At 42.0% G+C, this 20299-nt stretch overlaps 2 protein-coding genes across 6 annotated transcripts in view; one reads left to right on the forward strand and one right to left on the reverse strand.

The window, feature by feature from the left end:
• The window catches only part of VPS13A (vacuolar protein sorting 13 homolog A), a 296260-nt gene extending 276900 nt beyond the window's left edge, over positions 1–19360 (forward strand). Inside the window, exons 73-75 of one of the 5 annotated variants that reach the window (XR_012904697.1) lie at positions 5351–5413; positions 6590–13130; positions 19138–19360. The gene's annotated coding sequence lies outside the window, so the exon portion shown is untranslated. Of the gene's footprint in view, positions 1–5350; positions 5414–6589 lie in introns of all 5 variants that reach the window. The other 4 variants (XR_012904695.1, XR_012904698.1, XR_012904696.1 and 1 more) reach the window with 4 other exon arrangements.
• Positions 1309–20299, reverse strand: part of LOC102454716 (guanine nucleotide-binding protein subunit alpha-14) — a 60509-nt gene continuing 41518 nt past the window's right edge. The window contains exons 3-7 of the mRNA XM_006122477.4: positions 11778–11932; positions 9213–9341; positions 7229–7355; positions 4638–4791; positions 1309–2034 (exon numbers count right to left, since the gene is read on the reverse strand). Coding sequence (XP_006122539.1) covers positions 1844–2034; positions 4638–4791; positions 7229–7355; positions 9213–9341; positions 11778–11932 — 756 coding nt within the window. The 3' untranslated portion in view covers positions 1309–1843. The remainder of the gene's footprint in view (positions 2035–4637; positions 4792–7228; positions 7356–9212; positions 9342–11777; positions 11933–20299) is intronic.

Here is a 20299-nt window from a genome sequence, read left to right on the forward strand (position 1 = left end):
CCACTGCTGAAACTGATCAGCAGCTGATTCCACGAAGCCCAGGGCAGAGCAACTCTGCCTCGGGCTTCCTGTAGTCAGCGGCTGACTTTGGGACACCTGGGGCAGAGCAGCTCGGGTGCTGCTGGCTTGGTCCAGTAGCGTGGCCGCTCCTTGGAGCTACTGGAGCAACCCAGCAGCACCCCAGCTGCTCTGCCCCAGGCATCCTGATTCAGCCACTGCTGAAACTGATCAGCAGCTGAATCAGGATGCCTGGGGCAGAGCAGCTGGGGTGCTGCCTGGTTGTCCAGTAGCGCCAAGGAGCGGTGCTGCGGGACCAACTGGCAGTGCCCCACCTGCTCTACCACAGGCCCCCGGCTTTGCTCCATGTCTCCCTGGTCTGCTGGGGGGGGGGGGGTCACTAGCTGCGTGTCCCCCTCCCCCGCCCACAGCAGACCAGGGAGCTGTGGAGCAAAGCTGCAGAGGACCCGGGCCGAACTGTGGCGCTTCCAGATCAGCGCTGCGGTCCGGCCCTGGTCCTCCGCGGCTTTGCTCAGCGTCTCCCTGGTCTGCAGACCAGGGAGACGCTGAGCAAAGCCACGGAGGACCTGGGCGGACCCACGGCTTCCAGATCAGCTGAAAGCGCTGCGGCTCCGGCCCGGATCCTCCACCGCTCTGCTCCGCGTCTCCCTGGTCCGCTGAACAAAGCGGCGGAGCACCGGGGGCTGGACCCGCGGCTGCTTCCAGATCAGCTGGAAGCGGCGCAGGTCCAGCCCCGGGTGCTCCGCCACTTTGTTCAGCGTCTCCCTGGTCTGCAGACCAGGGAGACGGAGAGCAGCTTTTCTCGCCCGGGAGAAGGCGGGCGGCAGGACTAGGCATCCTGCTGCTCTAGTTCTCCGGGGCGAGAAATCCCCGTTTGTAACTGCGGATCCGACGTAAGTCAGATATGCATAACTGGGGGACTGCCTGTACTCTGGGGTGGTTGAAAGGCTAGCAATGCCTCCTACACTTGCCTGTAAAAACCAAATACGGGGTTGATGAAAAGTGGGGTTGTAGAAAGGAATAAGTTCTATAATGGAAATGAGCAATTTAGTGGACAGTTTAGCACATGTAACTGCCATCCTCAAGGATGGCAGCCTTAGTCTTATTCTTCCTATGGTTTTCAGAGGAATCACATAGATGAGGTTTCTAACCCCAAGTGAATTGCAAGTGCTGGTGATACCCCGACATTGAAAACAGAAATGACGGCTCTTTGATATTATCTGCAATACTGTACAAGACACTATTAAGATTTTGGTATGTTGCCTACCAAAGATACTTCCAACATAAAAATCCCAATGATAAATTTAATATGGCCTCAAATTCATTAAAATGCAAATAGCTCATTCTAATTTATGACAAATCTTAGAGTATCTAGCATTCTAAAATTGCATCGCTTTATCGATTCCTAAGGCATCTCAGGTTAAAATTTCCTTCTATAATTGTAATGATTATGAAATTCAATAAAAACCCTAAGAAAATACCAGATGAATGGCAATGGATTTATATATGGTTCTAGAACATTATTTTTAAGTATCCTTTGAACCACAGTTGTCTTAAAAAAAAAAAACACCCACACACACACACACCCTCACAGCCACAATTAAAGAGGGAAATATAAACTCCATATTTAAAACGTATAATTTAAAACAAAACTGTAAACATTGGAAGTTCTTTAAAGTTCTGTTAGTCCCCTTCTCTTCAGTAAATAGCTACAGGAATAGCCTCTTTCTGTAAGTAAATTGTTTAAAAGAACACAACTATTTTGTGTGTCTTTTATTAAGTCTGTGCTGTGTTGATGATGGTGGATCCAAGCAGTATTTCTCCTTTACACCAGGTTGAACTCCCTCAGGTTTAGTTGTAGGATAGTGTCTTTGACAGCAGCAAAGACAAAGCGGATATTCTCTGTGTCTGTGGCACAAGTGAAGTGGGAATAGATTACTTTTTCATCATCTGGATTCTGGTCCTGGTACAGTTTCAAAATGAATTCTCTGGCAGCTTTCACATCTTGTTTAGGTCCTATTTAAAGACATAATGGATAATGTTTTAATGGATCTAGAACATTATGGAATTCAAACAAAATAGCCCATTCATATCAGTATCTAGTGACATATAATGTACTGTGGTGGCTATTTAACATGAGAATTACCAGGAAATATTTTTATAACATCATTGCATAATGCTATACACATAATAGTGCTAAACTTGTTTTAATACATATGCCAGGTCTACACTGCTGGGCTAGAGTGATCTTCTGGCATTCGATTTTAGTGGACCTAAAGGACCGGCTAAATTGAACACTGAGGGCACCTCCTTTGTTCCTCATGAACTGAGGACTTACAGGAGTGTTTGCTTCCATCGACTTCCCACTAAAGACAGGGCCAAGTTCAGCTTAAGGTATGTCAATTCCAGCTAAAAAAGAACATAGCTGGAGCTGACATACCTTAAGCTGAGCTTCCAGGTCCAATATAGATCTGGCTGTAGAAATGGCACTGTTATGGTTAAATGTTCTGATAAACTTTTGTGGTAAAACTTTACCATTAGTACAAATAGCTCAGAAGTATTCTACAAATTACTTTTGTATAATAGCAGCCTTAAAATACATACTCAAAGCGTCAACAATGTTTAAGTATAAATAATGCAAAACTATAAATTAAAAGGTAATCTCCATTAATTTAATATCCCCTAGAACTTTGAGTATAGTCTCCTGCCTTCACAGCAGGACCAAGTACTATCCCTGAACAATTTTTGCCCCAAATCCCTTAATGGCCTCTACAAGGCTTGAACTCCCAACCCTGGGTTTAGCAGGCCAATGCTCAAACCACTGAGCTAGCTATCCCTCCCCCTACACAATTGTCAGACCAACACACCATATATTACTTTTTCATTTCTTACATAGTTGGTATAGCTCTGCATACTATAACAGGATTTTATTTTGTCAAAAGGGAGGTAGACTTTTTTCTGTAAATATGTTAATCAATATGATGTAATTAGCAAGCTAATGCATTTTACCATGACAGTTGTAACTAAAATGTTGATTGATTAAAATCATGGTCTTAATCCATTATCAGCATAGGGCTGTCATTCATTTGGAAGTATTGAATAGATACTGAATGGCAGTGTACAAATGAACACACTTTAAAGGTAACAGCAAGGTTGTGTAAACTACACCAGATTTTGTTTTATCCAGTTATTTGTGAAATGCCTAGCCACTAAGAGGATGCCTATAAAGTAAATATATCACAATATATTTGTCAAACAAACACCTAGAAAATATACTAGAAGCTTTTAGACTATATAGTTCCAGGAAGGGAAGCAAAAGGCATGCATTTCCCCCCTATGTTTCCCAATATTATAGGTAAAACTGATCATCTTCCTTTGTATCAAAATGCATGCTTTTTCCAATGTTGCATTCACAAGCTGTAATACTTAAAACCATACTCCAGTCTCATTCTGTCTCAATAAATATTCATGTTGATATTAGAATACAGAAATGTATATTATCAGGTCAAGATACATGAAAGTGGGTCTCCTGTGTTTGGTATATTTAGTCCAACACTATGGGTATGTCTATATAGCAAAGTTATTTCAGAACAACAGCTATGCAAGTTATTTCAAATAACTTGAATAATTTCAAAATAATGGATGGCTTAGTCATCTGACTTCTGTAAACCTCATTCTACGAAGAATAACACCTAATCTGAAAGCATGTGTAGATGCTCCACTTTTGCTATTTCAAAATAGAATGGCCCTCGTGAGGAGCTAAGGTTTTCCTTTTAGGCCTCTAAATCAAGATAGCATGTCTGCGCTGGAGGAAGGACTCAAAATTAGTCCGAGGCAGGCTTCCCTAATGTATACATACTGTTTCGAAATAAGCTATTTTGGAATAATTATTCTGGAATAGAATATTCAGGGGGTAGCCAAGTTTGTTGTTGTTTTTTTTAAGTTTATCCTGTACGGACTAACGGTCTGGTAGCTACATGTTTGTCTATTTTAAAGTGCTAGTAGCATGAGCTTTTGTGGGCACAACCCACTTCTTCAAATGACTGGAGGTTTGAGTTTAGGATGTGCAGACATTTAGCATTTATTTTGGGTCTGCACATCCTAAACTCAAACCTCCAGTCATTTGAAGAAGTGGGTTGTGCCCACAAAAGCTCATGATACCAGCTACATGTTTTGTTAGTCTATAAAGTGCTACCAGACTATTTGTTGTTTAAGTTTATTCTGGAATAGCTTATTCTGAAATAACTGTGCAAAACTGTGTGTGTGTAGATGAAGCCTATGACTTCATGAAATAAGCTGCTGGCTCCAATCTTGTAATCTCGGCACACAGCTTGCCATAGCTGCTATTGAGCTGTTTATGGGCTCAACAGTCCGCTTATGTTGCAGGATCAAGGTCTATGGTTTTCATACAACAAAACTGCATCTTACTTACCACGACCTAAGTCTATATTTTAACAGGCAGAATTTGAAAAAATTAGTTGCCAAATATTTTACACAATCCCATTTATAAAGCAGGTGGGGAAACAAACTAATAAAGGAAAATGGCAGTGGGATTAACATGTTTCAGTTTAAATTTGGTATTCAGTCACTGCTGTAAACAGTCTGGGATATAAGCTCACCTGTGTATTCTGGGAAATAGCTGATGAGATGGGAGTGCATGATTTTTTCTTCTAGAAGATCTTTTTTGTTTAAGAAAAGAATGACTGAAGAGTTCCGAAACCATTGGTATCTGATGATTGAGCGAAATAAGGCATTGCTTTCTTTCATTCGATTCTACAAGAAAACAAATCAATTTGAAATTAAATTGTTTTTAAAGCATTACCATATGCATAATTAGGACACGCACAAAGAATAAAATCACTCACATCTCAACCACTAATCTAAAATGGAATTCTCCTTAAAACCAGTGTGTTTCCAAGTTTTCTTACCAGACTCTCTCTGCCTAACAGATTTATACCAAAAGTATTAACTTACCCTATTCAATATTTATATCCACCCATTCAGAGGGCTTTGGATCGGGCCTGCCTGAAGCTAAGTGAACGGGCAGTGTGGTGATGCACAAAATTCAATGGAAGGTAATAATACACAAGTCATTTGAATACTTACATATATTACTGGACATCTTTGTGGCCAGCCCAATGAAAGCCTCTGCTAAAATGTGCAATGGCCATCAGGAGAAAAAGGGAATGTTAACCCATCCATTACAACGTCTCACAAGCACTGACAGTATTATAATTAGAGCTAGTTGAACTTAAGATTTCTGATTAGTAGGCAATTTTCATTAGCTTGAGATTGCCCACAAACTGAAAATATTAATGAAATTTCATTTCAGAAACTGTGATAGTGGTTCTGAAACAAAATATTCTCTATGGAGACCATGGCAGCTACATGAATGGTAAGCTTTTCTGTTCACAGTTGCCAGACCAGCTCCACCATGCAGTCTTCCCCAGGCTGGGGATGACGAACTTCCTGGTTCTCAAGCCAGCTCACTTTCAGGACTGCCCACTCAAGCATCTGGAGGTCATAGGGGTCCCACCCTGGCCCAATCCACATAGTGCAGCTTCCCTGCAGATGAGGCTTCTGAAGCAGGGATCAAGAAAACCCTAGGAGTCCCCTGAATTTCTTGGCTCCATGGGAAGAAGTTTGGTGTTCCCAGCAGCCTGCGAAGAAGGCTAGCAGAGAACCAGGGTAGACAGGGAGGTTTCCATCAGAACTTTACTTGTAATTTGACCAAAATACAAAACTGAACAATTCCAGAAATGGAAATAGCCTTACTTAGGATATGGTATTTAGTCTTGACCATATCCTGATTATGTAGTCTCAAAAAAAATGTAACTGAAAAATAAGAGGTATGATTTAAGAATATAAAATAATGAATGGTATACTAGAGAGAAATCAGACTCTTAGCTTCACTGAACTATGAAGATAAAAAGTCAAAAAATCTAAATGAGGATGGTAGGTAGTTTTTCACAACACATTTAATCTGTAGAACACATTGCTGCAAGATATTGATGCCTAAAGGCTAATAAGAGTCAGACAAGGATTAGAAAACATTTAGAGAACATCTAAATGTTGGATAATTATTTTAAAAATATTTCAGGAGGTAATGGATAGAAAGGGACTCAAACTATTTTGAAATGAGAGATGAGTATTTATGGTGGTTACATTAACAACAATAATCTTAACTGCTTCTTTTCCTTGCCTTCTCATCTCCTTTTGGTGGGAGACTGTTGCCCTACTCTCACAGCTGGCAAATGAGAGTACAGAAGGGATTAGATCTCCAGCCCATAATTAGCAGGTAGCATATGCACAACTTCCTGTTGTACAGTGGTGAGCTGTGGCTCACAGTTGAAGATAGCTGCAAAACAGTGTTCAGAGGGATTGGTATTTGTACTTGGAGTACTATATTTGTAGACTTTCAATCATTTAGGGTTACTGAATTGCATACTATACTTTCCTGGCTTTTAAATACTTGTCCCTCTTCCCTCCACCCATGCAATAACTACAGTGTTCTGTTAATGAAAATGTTATAACTCAGTCTCACTTTTGTTTTTTAATAATATGTGAAAAGTTTTATAACCGAAACCTGGAAGAACAAGGAAAAACTAAGACTCCTGCAACAGTTAGCAGTTCCTCAGGAGGCCCTTGTGAGTTGTGTGGAAGCTGTAAGGTCCTGAGAGTCCCTGGCTTAAGAGACACACTTTTGTCTGTTTATATTAAAATAAAGCCGCAGGCACTATGACGCTATTGTAAATTTCATATAGCTTGATAGCCAGTTAAAGCTATACTACCAACTTTGTAAGAGAAAACTATTAGTAAATATATGCATTTATAAAGCACTGCAGGTTGAACCTCTCTAGTCTGGCATGATTTTAGTTGGCCAGATGTCCACTTATCATGGGAGTGGCTAAATTTCCTGCGGTCCCCAAAAATGTGTTTACAGCCACCAGTCTTGGCACTCAGTGTTCTGTGCTATTATTTAGCTCTAATTTACCCTTAAATGTCTTGTAAGAGCCCAGTAAGCAGTGGAAATGTTGTTAATGGTGCTAGACAATACTGACCTCCTGTGGTTTGGCAAATTCTCTGATTTGGCACCAGTCAAATCCCCAGGGTGCTGTACTACAAAGATTCAACCTATAGTGTTTTATTTTTCCTACAGAAATGCAAATATCTTTTTTCCATGCCTCATCCAGAAACCCTCATTCCTTACCTCATCACATTCAGCCAGGACCTGGTCGTATTCACTTAATGCAGCTAAGAAAATGATGGAGGTAACATTTTCAAAACAGTGAATCCATTTCCTTCTTTCAGACCTCTGGCCTCCTACATCCACTATTCTGTTAAACAGCAACGAACAACACAATGATTGTTGTGTGTCATTATTTAAATGTAATTAATAAGTACAGAGAAGCTGTCAACCAGTAGAATCACAAGACACTTTGCAGACCATTTGTCAATTATCACTTGAACCACAAAAAATGTAGTTACCTCTAAATTGAAACATGGAAGCTAGCTAATATATTTTCAGTTAATTCACTAGCTGAAGCATAACATATACCACTGTAGGTCAGAATGAATTGAGCAGGCCACGATATATGAAAGCTATCGTGATCTGCTCCAGGTTTCTAAATGCAGTTCTTGAGGAAGGATTGTAAATGTATGCAGGTTTCTTCATATGAAAGTAGTACAGTTAAGTCACTAAATGGAAATGTTTCTCCCACATAAGAGCATATTTAATGCCACCAGAGATGTTCCAGCTCTACCACTCAGAATTGCTCCAGTGCATTTTCCCTCCATACAATGACTTAAAAAAAAATCAAAAAAAAATTATTATTTAAGCCAATATTTATATTCATAGCAACCTCTGTGCACATTTAACTACCATACGTGCACACAGACTCTTCAGCTCCACATCAGATGCTTAGTTCTGACCCAGAAAATCTGATAATGCATACTTCCAGTTTCTCATATTCACATGCAACTTTTTAATTCTCTCCAACTTCAGCTATATTATAATATTTCCCTAGAGCCAGGCAATGTTAAAGACTATGAAATGGTGTGTCTACATGAAAAACTAAGATATTAGAGGTGAGGGTTCTACATTAGAGTGTAATTTTGAATGCCCTCTATGAAGTGTAGGTGGCTCTGTATTGAAAATAAGGAGCTTTTTGAAAAGCAGCAGAACTAGTGAAAGTTTGGATATGATGATGCTTTGGTGCACTGATGCGGATGTGCATGTTATAAAGCAGGAGTGGGCAATAATTTTTGATGGAGGAGGTCATGCCAAGAATTTGGTAAATGGTCAAGGTCTGCACTTGAAGGTGCAGGGTCTGGGATGGAGGTTGGGAGAAGGGAGCTTGGGATAAAGGACTGGGGTGCGGAATCTAGGAGGAAGGTTGGGTGCAGGAGAAGGTTATGACCTGGGGCAGGAGATTGAAATGCAGGGTCTAGAAGGGGTATGGGTACAAAGGATTTGGTTTATGTGGGGTATGAGTGCAGAAGGGGTTGAGGGTGCCAGAGGCAGGCTCTGGCCAGGAGTCACTTACCTACGTGCCTCCCCAGACAGTAGCCCACCAGGTTCCTCAGCTAGGCTCCCTCACCCCATGTGCTTTGAAAGTTGCAGGGGGAGAGGGATACTTAGCACGCTTCCTGTCCTGCAAATAGGCAGCTCCCATTGGATGGAAACTGCACAATGAGAGCTGCAAGATTATTCTGGAGCAGGGGCAGCACGTGAAGTGTTTCACCAGTTCCCCTTGGGACCCTGCAGGAGTCTAGGTTGGGAATGTTTGAGGGGCTCAGCAGGGGATTTGGGAGTATGATGGACACAAGGCACAAGATTGGGATGTATGGGGGTGCAGGAGTGTTACGGCAAGGGACTGGGAATGTGGGGGTGCAGGAGTTTAGAAATGTGGAGGTATGATGGGCTCAGGGTTGGTGTGGGGGATGCAGGAGCTGCACCCCCCCCCCCAACAACCCTAAGCCCCTCATGCCCCCATATCTCCAGCCTCCTGCTCAAGAGATACTTATTAAACCTTGAGACTAAATTCAATCCCTGAAGTGTAAGAAACTGATACTAATCCTGTTTTGAGTATTATGCTCAATGTGATCTTACGGGTAGAGTCTCAGCAAACAGCTTCATAAGTCATCTATCTTTTAATGTATTTAATGCATTGCCAGAGTACAATCAATCTTACCTAAAGATAACGTTTTCTAAATCAAAGGGATACTCAACAATTCCAGTGGTAGGCACTCTTACTCTGAGAACATCTTGCTGAGTTGGCACAAATGAGGGCATGGCAATACGATCAATGTCAGTAAGGTAACTGCAAAATAAGATACACACAGCTATATTACTAACTAAATGTTTTGATGTATATTAATCCAAATATTAGTCAAAATATTTAAAGCAAATATTGAGCAGTAAGCATAATATACAGTATTCACAAAGCCAGTGGAAGAAATACGTACTTTACATAAGATTCAAATTGTGTAAGTACCTGCAAGGATATGCCTTGAATTTACAGATACCCACTTATTTAAAGTCATTTCTCAGGCATTCCCAACTTCCTCAAATAGTTGATGGATATAACAAATCAAAGTTAGATTTCTACCCCTGGTTAACAAAGTGTATGTACCATAACCCACCACAGTAACATAAAAGGATGCAAAATAATTATAAAACTTTTAAGATAAAGAATTTACAACTGAAACTTGCATGAGTGTTATAACTTTGCCCATCATCCAATGCCTCATATCCATTTATTAGATTCCTTGCAATGGGACTGACAATACTGTGTATTGTCTGAATATGTAATAATCATTCAAACATATGCCCAAAATATATTATGAAGAAATGAGCAACTTTACTTGTTTAAACAAAGCATCATCTATAATAACCAACGTGTCACCCACATTCTCTTCTGGAGAAAAAAAACAGGTGGCTCTTGTACATTTCAAAGGGAGAGGTGCAGTTGTGCCTCTGCCTCCCCTGCCCCATGTGGAGATGGTGCTGGGGGGAACCAGCTTTTAAGCCGGTCCCCCCACCTCCCCCACTTGCTGCCTCTCTATGATAAAGGCAGCAAGGAGCAGGGTGCAGCAACTAGTCGAGTGACTACTTGACTACCCACTGAGCATATGCTTATCGGGAAGTTGACTAGTTGCTTACATCCCTAATTTACACAACCTTGTATAAAAATATAATATAGTTAAAGTTATCTCTACACTGCAATTCGACATTTGCAACTGACTTGGGTTTGCAAGGCTCTGACTGTGGAACTGCACTATGAACGTTCCAGTTAAGGCTGCAGCCCAAGTTCTAAGACCCTCCCACACTGCAGGGTTGTAGAGCCCCAGGTTCCAACCCAACCTGGAACATCTATATCACAATTAAACAGCCCCGCAGTGTGAACCCCAGTCAGATAGCATGGGCCAACAGAGGGTTTCTAACTGCAGTGTAGATATACTCTAAGACAGCAGCAGTGAATAAGTGGACTGCCAAATACTTTAATGGACCCTGATATATTTTTGTTTACTTACTTTCTCTGGAATATGTATCTTGATAAAAAATAAACTACCCCTGCCCTTAGGATTTTGTGTGTTTTCTAGGAGATGCCTACTGGTGTTTGATAGGAATTTACTTACTTCTCTTGATATTAGTGAAGTACCTAACTTTCTGTGCTTTGTTAAAGAAAAACAGGTGTCTAATCAAATGGACTGATTAGTCACAATTATATTTCTAAAGAAATCAGTAAGTGTTTACTGCCTTTCATGCAGTTAGTCTAGAAATCTAATTTTACCTCTAATTTCACAAGATTTAGTCTTTATATAATGTTCTTATGCTTAGATAAAGTAGTATGACATAAGGAAGTAAGACCATTCAAAAGAGCACTCCAGATACACAGCATTAATATCTGCAGCTTCTCTTTTCATCATTACACCACAATAGCAGATTGGCTAGAACCCAGTTCCAAACTACCAAAAAAAAAAAAAAAAATTATGCTCCTCCACTGAAAAGTCACCCCATGCTTACAAAAGAAGACTCTTATCTGCACTAGACAATTCACATGAAACCTACACCTCCTTCTGTCATACCCTCTGTCCTAAACAACTCAACTAAAAATGGGCACCAAAATCCATACGGTTTTATGTTCATAAACAGAAACTCTTTAGTCTTCTAGAATAGATGTTTAGCACAGATTATGAATGTAACAACCACTTTCTCCTCCTTCAAGAAGCTATAACAAGTCACCAGATCACATCCGTGATCTCAAAACTATAATATAGACCACATTAGCCAAAGGAAGATTTACTTCACAGTGACGCTAGAGAACTTGCAAACACAGCTAATCTGTACATCAGACTTCATTCCCTAATTTATGTTATTTTAAAACTACTGTCACATAACTGTGAAATGCGCTGGCCATCCTGCTTGATGGGGGTGTATTTTGTACAGCTGTTTTCAAGCTTTCTCCAAAGGGAAATTTAATCATGTACCAGCTATGCTGACCTCAGCATTAGGAGGGAGAATAACTGAATAATAATTTCAGGGAGCACAGAAAGAGAGGAAGACACTTGGAAACAAACATTTTATGCAGATTTTTTAAAATTTTAGCAGTAATCTCAGACTAATGTAAAAATTGGGTACCGTTTTCTGGCTAATGGATATACAATGGAGTAGATAACATAAGCAGGGGAGTCCATCACTTTATGTTGCTATGGAAGATGCCAGGGTCAATATTGTGCTGGCACTGTATACCTACTATTTGGCAGAGTCCGAGAGCTGGTATTCTCTCCGTCTATCATAACATTCTTGGATTCCTGGGTCTGCCCAGAGCTGCTTGATTGCTTCCGCTTGTTTTCTTTCCAGTGATGTTACTTTGTCCACCTCTACTTCTCTGATCATCAGAGCATTTTCCTAATTAAATGGAAAAAAAAAACCTGTATGACTAAAGAGTGTGTCCTACAATGTAATTGGCATTAATGGTATGTCAAAAGCAAAACTTCAACAAGGAGCATGGTGGAAGGCAAACAGCAAAAAGATAAAATCATCTGAAAAAATAAACAGCTGTAAGGAATGCATCAGTAGAGAGTGCTTTGTCCACACCAACCAAAGAAATAAGTCACTTGAACATGGCCATTATCTGTAATTTAGCACTATTGTATCTTCGCTTCATGGAAGATTTTTGTGGTAAAGGAAAGTACTGTACATCAAAACAGCTGAAGCCAACATAAAAGATTGAAAATCTCAAACCTCATAACCTATATCCCTATAAACTTAATCCTAAATACTACATGTACTAACTTAGAAATTATTATGGGTGTTTTAATTTCAGTACAAACAAAGCTTTTCAAATGGAAATGATATATTCTTAAGTGTTTGGATGGAGCATGTTTCACTGAGATGGAGAGAAGAGATGACCAAAGACATACTCGCCTACTGCTGCCATTTTGCAGAGCATGATAAAGGAATATACTTGAATTATAAAAAAGAAAAATGTTTAGTGTTTGCCAAGTATTGTTATTTGTGGCTCCTCCTGAAATAGAACTGGCTTGCTGAGTGTGAATTGGCAATAGAAGAATTAGGAATACTTGGTTTGCTAAGATTTCTACCAATACACTATTAGCTAGATTTATACTGTTCATTATGATCTGTAATGTGGTAGTTGTTTTTTCTCTCCTAGGTATACTGTTTTAATGGGTTCAAAACCAAAATTGGGTAATTCTGTTTGAGGGACCAATGGAACATTTCAAGTATTTGAGGCACTAAATGCTTCTGACAGGATGTACAAAAATGGCTATAAAAGCCAAGTTTGCATTGTTTTTATGGTACTTTTTTATATGATATACATCTTTACAGAGCTTTAAAATGTAGTCTCTTAAGCAAACAGATTTTATTAATATCATGAGTATAACGGTCAGTGAACTAATGGGATGGTGCATTTTTGAAAGCATATGATGGGTATTATTTCCAAATGCAACAAGGTTATTGCTTATGCTTATTATTGAATTACAGCTAAATGTATTTAGTTTGACCTTTTATTTCAGGGGAAGTACCAATTATGAGATTTTAGCTTCTATTCCAAAATCAACTGCTCTGCTAAAATGGCCCTGGCGTAAGTATAATAACCACTTCTGTACCATAAATGCCTCCCACAGAACATAAGGGAAAGTTGTCCCACTGACATTTTTTCCAAAATGTTGTGCATGCTCATTAATACCCTGGAGAAAAGTCTCTTTTTAAACATAGGCAACAGAAATCTTTCTTGTCTCTCTCATACCACACTTCTAGCTAAGCGTGCATTGCTGCTGTCACTGTTTCAGGGTAATTGTACTTGTATTCCCTCTCACCCATGGTCCCTTGGGGCACCCATTAAAATTCAACTTTAAATTTCAACTTTAATCATTACCTCTCGAGTGGAAGCCCACATCTCTTTCCCTTCTGACTAGGGGGCTGCTTTAAGGGTAGGGATGTTAGATATCAGGTGACTGAATAGATGTGTAACCACATGCAATCTTATCAGTTAATTGATTATTTGTTAGTTCCTGGGGTGGAGCCAGGAGCCATTGGCTGCCAGCCCCACTCCCAGGGAGCCCCCTGCCACCTGGTGCTGCTGCCGCCTCTCTATCAGAGGCAGCAGTGAAGAGTGGCAGGCAGGAGCTGGTCTGTGAAGGGAGTCAATTTAAAAACCAGCTCCCCCTGCGCTCTGATACATGGGCATCAGTGCAGGGGTGGCAGCAGACCCAATCTGTGGAGGGAGTCCAAGCTTCCCGTGGACAGAGGCTGCTGTGGGGGAAGGGACAAAGGCATGGAAGGCTGCTCTATGGGAGCCTCCCCTGCCGGCTCTATTAGAGGCAGCAGCACGGAGAGGGGTGCAGGTGGCACTGCAGAGCCAGTGCTCTTCCCCCTTGCTGCCTCTGATACAGAGGCAGCCATGGGGGGGGGGGGGGGGGAAGAGGAGGGGCATGCAAGTAGTTCACAAGGTTAACCAATAAACCTAGGCCTATTGGTTAATCATACAGTCCAGTGGTTCCCAGCTGCTGGTCCACGGACCAGTCCTGGGCCATGAACTGCTGGCTGCCAGGCTGCAGCATATGGGCAGGCCATGTCCATGCCTTGATGATGGGCTTGGTGAGACTCTGGAGCAAAGCTCAGTCTGCCCAGAACATCTGCCCCCCCCCCCCCCCACCCCTCACCCTGGGATTGTCTCTTCTCCCAGCACTGCCTTGGATTCTCTGCATGATGCTGCCTTTAGGTGGAGGACGCTGCCAAAGCCCAAGGGTGAGAAGGCCCGCAGTGCAGTGAATTGCTCACTAGGACCCAGCAGCAGTGGGCAGGGGCTCTGGGAGCCAGGGCTGGGCTCAGGCTCTGCAGCAGGAAGTGACTTGCAGTCACTGCTCACAGCGATTCTGGGGCCTGGGCTGCAGCATGGGGTGGGGAGAAGAGAAGGTATATGTGAGATAGGGGCAGGAGGGGGATGCAGGAGGTGCTGAAGGGAGGTTGGTGGGAGGCAGATGGGAGCAAGGGTGCAATGGAAGGAAACTTGGGGGGGTCACAGGGAGGGAAAAGGGGATATGAGATGGGGAGGCTGGAGGGAGAATGGGAGCAAGAGCAGTCCGGCTGGGGAAAGGAGACAAAGCAAGGGTTCTACAGAAGGAGATGGGGGAGATACAATAGCAGTTCTCCCAACCCATGGGTCAGGAAGGGAGCAAGACAGAGGTAACTGATGATAGCACTTGGAGTAGGGGTGGGCAATAATTTTTGCCCAGGGGCCACCCCAGAAGGAGCAGGGCCTAAACGGGAAGGGGTAGGGCCAGGATGCTTCTGGCCACCAACCATGTAGACCATGATTGGTCTGAGGTGGGGAAGCCTCTTTGACTCCCTCCCCTTCCCACCCTGATGCCCTGGAAGAAGCTTGGCATGCTCCACCACCCCCAGGCCAATTAGGACCTGGGGGTAGGAGAACACAGGCAGCCTCCTCCCACCCTGTGAGGAACACGTGGCACTTTGAAGTGTCGTGAGCTCCTTGCAGAGCCAGAGCAGAGAGAATGAAGCTTCATGTAGCTCCCCCACCCCCAGGTCCTAATTGGCCTGGGGGTGGGAGAGCAGCAGGGCCTCTGCAGGCTGTATCAACCTGCTGACTTGAGGGCTCCTGTGCCCCCAACAAAACTACAGTTGCTAAATAGGGTGCCCTACATGCCCCCTGCTCTATGGGTGCTCCTCACTCTGCTGGCAGCAGTTGCCCCAGGGGAGGGGCTGCCCTAGCCAGCAGCCAGAAGAGAATTCTCTCTTTGGATTTTGTTGAGTGTTGTAGAGATCTGTAAACTCTGATCTGTTGTGACATGTATTGGGTGCGTACAGATGCATTGTAAAATAACATGGGAGCTTTTAAAATTAATTACCATAATGAACATGCAAATACAATGTTACCAGTCACCAACAGTTTGTGAATGGGTTAGTCTGTCCGTGGTATAAAAAAGGTTGGGAACCACTGGTATAGTAAAATACTCGTTGATGTCTCTATTTATGGATGCACAGCTTCCCTACCTTACACTGCAGCGTCTCTGCAGAGATCAGCACCTGTCTTTTGTTTTCTCACTTTGAGAACTATGGACGGAGTGTTATTGGAAATTGTATATTACTGAAAAGCTTGTGCTAAGCAAGTATATTTACTTTTAAGGTAAAAACAGGACTCCAACAGACCTAAGTCTGCAAGCATTGAGACTTTCTTTGGACAGAAGATCCTTTCCCTTTGCTAGTTCAGAAAAAAGCCCCCACAGCCTTTTATGCTAAAAGTCCTCTCTTGGCTTTTAATCTCTGAAACCTCACACTGAACCATATGGATGTCTGTTACCTCTCTGGGGGTCTAACTGACAAGGATAAAAATATATCAAACAATTATAATGTAACTTTACTAATGTTGACCAGTCCTCAAGCAGCTCCCAGTGGCTACAATTTGCTGTTCCTGGCCCACATCACTTCCCACAGCTCCCATTGGCTAGGAACAGTGAACTGTAGCCACTGGGAGGTGTAGAGCATTGGGTACTTAATATACATATTAGGGATGTAACAATTCAAAAAAATTAACCCTGTAACTGAGAGAATTTCTATCAGTGACATGGCTAACTACAGCTCTAGGTCCAGCAGCGTGGCCGGAGCTCTTTGTAGCCCTATAAAGAGTGTAACTGGTGCCATTAGCCAATAAGCAGAGGCTTACCAGTTGCACTCTTAATCCTAATAAATACATGGAATATTTAAATATACATTTTATTTAGACATATACTTCAGTGAATACTGTGGAAGCTTCTGAATTTTCAAGACAGAAGACCATTCATAGGCCTACATGTTGGAGCCCTTTAAAATCTCAAGGATATAAATTAAAGTGTTCAGCCCTTTCGTAAATAATAATGAAATTAGAAAAATGTGTTTGTCATAGATTGACAGAGTACTCAAAATCCTTAGGCAAAACATGGTATAGTAAAACTCCAATAGTCCGGCACCCAATTGTCCGGCACTCCCGATACTCCAGCATCAAAATGGCAAGCACTCCCAGCCATTGCCGTTGAAAAGCCGGCCGCTCAGTGCATATGTTAGCTGTACCTGGACCCAAGCATAAGGCTGGGGAGGAGTGGGATCAGGTTACAGCATGGAGAAGAGTGTTTTGCTCCAGCAAAAGCGGAAGGGAAGGGGAGGATTGGGTCCCGGCTAGCTGTTTGAAAAGCCATGCGGCTGTACTGGGATCTCCTGATACTCCGGCATATCAGATAAACCAGCACCACCTAGGTCCCAAAGGTGCCGGATTATTGGAAGTCTACTGTATGTGTGTGTGTTTGTTCCAGCTCTGTTATGGTCACAGATGTTTTTTAAAAAACTTTAAAAAAAAATTAAGTAGTAATTAGTATAAGTTCCACTTTTGCCATATTTTGAGAGTCTAAGTGTGATGTAAGTAAAGCACAGGCCCAGAAATGTTACCCATAGATTCTTATTACAAAGCTCTTGTTGGAGAATGTGTTTATTCAAAATTTCAAATGATTCAAGCAAATTTTCATACTTTTAAGAGCTATTATTATTTTCTAGAAATCAATTTAAAAAAAATCAGTTTCCTCTCACTAGGGATGTTAAATATCAGTTAATTGAATAGTCGAGTAACCTCATGAATTCTTATTAGTTAGTTGTCTATGCTATAGTCCCTGGGGGCATGGACAGCAGCAGTGTGGCGTGCCAAGCGGGGACTAGTCTTTGAGGGGAGCCAGTTTAAAAAAAACAGCTCCTTTTGCTGCCCTGCGCTGTTGCCTTTGATAAAGAGGCAGCTGTATGGGGTGGGTGGTCTGAGCTCACAGACCAAGCATGAACCAGAATGAGCCAGGGTGCCTGGCTGCCCAACTCCTAATACATTTTAAATGCAGAGCCACAGTGGGGATAGGTCCTAGAACCGGCATGAGCCAAAACTGAGCCAGGCTGCTGTCCAGCCTGCTGAAAAAATGTACTGGTTGTGGGAGAGGGAAATGCGTGTAGTTATAGCATTAACCAATAAGCTTTTCCTTATCGGTTAATTGACTAGACTATTACATCCCTGCCTCTCACCAATCTGATGTACATTTTTATTTAAGTGCAGCATGAGATTTCCCATACACAGAGGCTACGTCTAAACTGGCATGATTTTCCACAAATGCTTTTAACAGAAAAGTTTTTCCATTAAAAGCATTTGCGGAAAAGAGCGTCTAGATTAGCACGGACACTTTTCCGCAAAAAGTCCTTTTGCGCAAAAGCACCCGTGCTAATCTAGACGCTCTTTTCCGCAAAGGACTTTTTCCGGAAAAGCGTCCGTGCCATTCTAGACACGGTTTTGCGCAAGAAAGCCCTGATCGCCATTTTCGCCATCGGGGCTTTTTTGCGCAAAACAGTTTTTAGCTGTCTACACTGGCCCTCTTGCACAAATACATTTGCGCAAGAGGGCTTTTTCCTGAATGGGAGCATTTTGCGGAAGAACACTTACAATCTTACATTAGATCGTCAGTGTTCTTGCGCAAATTCAAGCAGCCAGTGTAGACAGCTGGCAAGTTTTTCCGCAAAAGCAACTGCTTTTGCGGAAAAACTTGCCAGTCTAGACGCAGCCAGATAGTACAGTTTGAATGACATGGCAGAAATGTATGGGGCGCGGGGGGTTTCTACCCTGAAAACTCTCTCCATTCCATACCTGTATTTAATTCATAATATTTTATTCTAAAAGTTATTTTCAGAAAAAAGTATATATTTTCTGAAATCCACAAAATAGCCCAATACCTTTTATAAAGAAAACTGAAAAAAGTAGTATTTTGATGATTTTCCACATCAGACAGACAGATTTGGAATTACCTTTTGTTACAGGTAATCTGTTCCTAAAAGCGTTGGTATCAAATGTAAACTCTGATTTTACTAAAATATTCTTTATTTTTCAAAAGTAAAGGATATGTTCTTGCAGATATTGCAGAATACCTTTTCTAATTAAAGATACCTTACACTATAAAAAGCTTGGGTATCATTTCTTCCAGGCCCTTCACAGGAAGGTTGACGATAAAATAATGATGGCACTAGCAAGGTGTCAAACACAATAAAATATTTAGCCAGACAGGCAGTGTGTCAGCCTCCCTAAAATGATATTTCTATTCATTATTTATGTCATTCCCATCCACAGCTTGGACTCATACCCTGTTCCACTTATATTTTAGGTATCGGTAATGGAAAGAAATAGGTGCCAGGACCCACACACTACATCATAAGCTCCACACCAATCTTGGTGTACAATTATTTTTGCAAAAGGATTCCACACACTACCAATAAATCTGCTGTCAGGCAAAATTTCACAATTTTCTAAAGCCTCTAACAGACATCTAAGATTTCAACTTCCTTAACTGGAAAGCGGAGTTATTCTTGTAATTTCAACAATTTTGGGTGCTAAAAAATTGAATGTATTGTAATTTAAGTGGTGTTTTTAATACTTTCAATATTATTGTAGAATTGTTTCTCACAAAAACATTTTATAGACAGTTGACGAATTTTAATAATTCTGAAAAAAATTCAAAACAATTGTAAATTAACTTTAAAATCTACAAAAAGGAAACACTGTTTCTCTTGTTTTTTAGACTGCTCTGAAATGGAGCCAATCTTATGAAAAAATTGAGATGGCCAGAAACTACCCCCCACCAATCCCCAATGGGGAGTTTGCTACTTATGGGTATGGTCAAGGTGGAATATTACATGAAGTGGTAGTAACTGCGAAACAAATGGAGCTCCAGATACTCAGACCGCGAGTCAACTTTGCTATCATAATGTTAAACATTCACACAATACATGTTAAGAAAAGAGCATCTGTATATCTGGGTATAGTGCTTTCATTATCCACAGAGCTTGGTTTCAACAATTATCTACCCGAATTTTGGTGAATTTAGACAAGTCAGATTACTATTTCACATCGGAAGTAGGATAACCTGGTCTATTTTGTTCTTTGGTGAAGGAAAGATGGAGATCAGCCTTATAATAGTCTCCAAAAACTTAATACTGAGAGACAGTTGATTGATTCACTATTATTCCGTGGCATTTTTCCCTCTTCCTTCCTTCCTCAGTAAAACTGTTTGGGCTACGTCCACATTGGCATGAATTTGCGCAACTGCTCTTTAATGCAAGAGTTCTTGCATTAAAGTAGTTGCGCAAGAGAGCGTCTATATTGGCGGGACACTCTTGCACAAAAGCAGGAGCCTGGAACCATTCTGGAGAGGGCAAAAGGGCACCAGCCTTTTCCGAGGGCAGGTGCTGGAGCTCCTTTGATTCACATGCTTAAAGGGATCTCCCCAGACAGCCGTTTCTCTTCTGCTGCGAGCTTTAGGACCTCTTGCTGTAGCAGTTCTACTCGTGGTTGCCTCTTGCTGTAGCAGTTCTACTCATGGTTGCCCTCTATCACACCACAGCTTGTGCCTTAGTGCCATTCGCTGATTTTTGGACCTCAGCTCTCTTTTTGTGCCATGAAGCCAGGGATGTTCTTGTGCCTGCTCTGGCCCCTTCCGGCCATTTTGGAGTGCCTACAGCTGCTGCTCCAGGCTGCTGCACTGCTCCTCCAGGACCTCGAGGTGCAGGTCTCTCTGGACTCCCTCACCAGGGAGGCCATGGCATCCCTGTGGCATCCCCAGCCCACCGTGGAGAGGCCCTTGTGGAGACTGGACACCAGTACTGACTGGTGGGACCGGCTGGTCCTGGGGTAATGGGATGACCAGCAATGGCTCTGGAACTTTCGGATGCGAAAGCAGACGT

The sequence above is a fragment of the Pelodiscus sinensis genome, chromosome 6, assembly GCF_049634645.1.
Source record: "Pelodiscus sinensis isolate JC-2024 chromosome 6, ASM4963464v1, whole genome shotgun sequence".
NCBI lineage: Eukaryota > Metazoa > Chordata > Testudines > Trionychidae > Pelodiscus > Pelodiscus sinensis.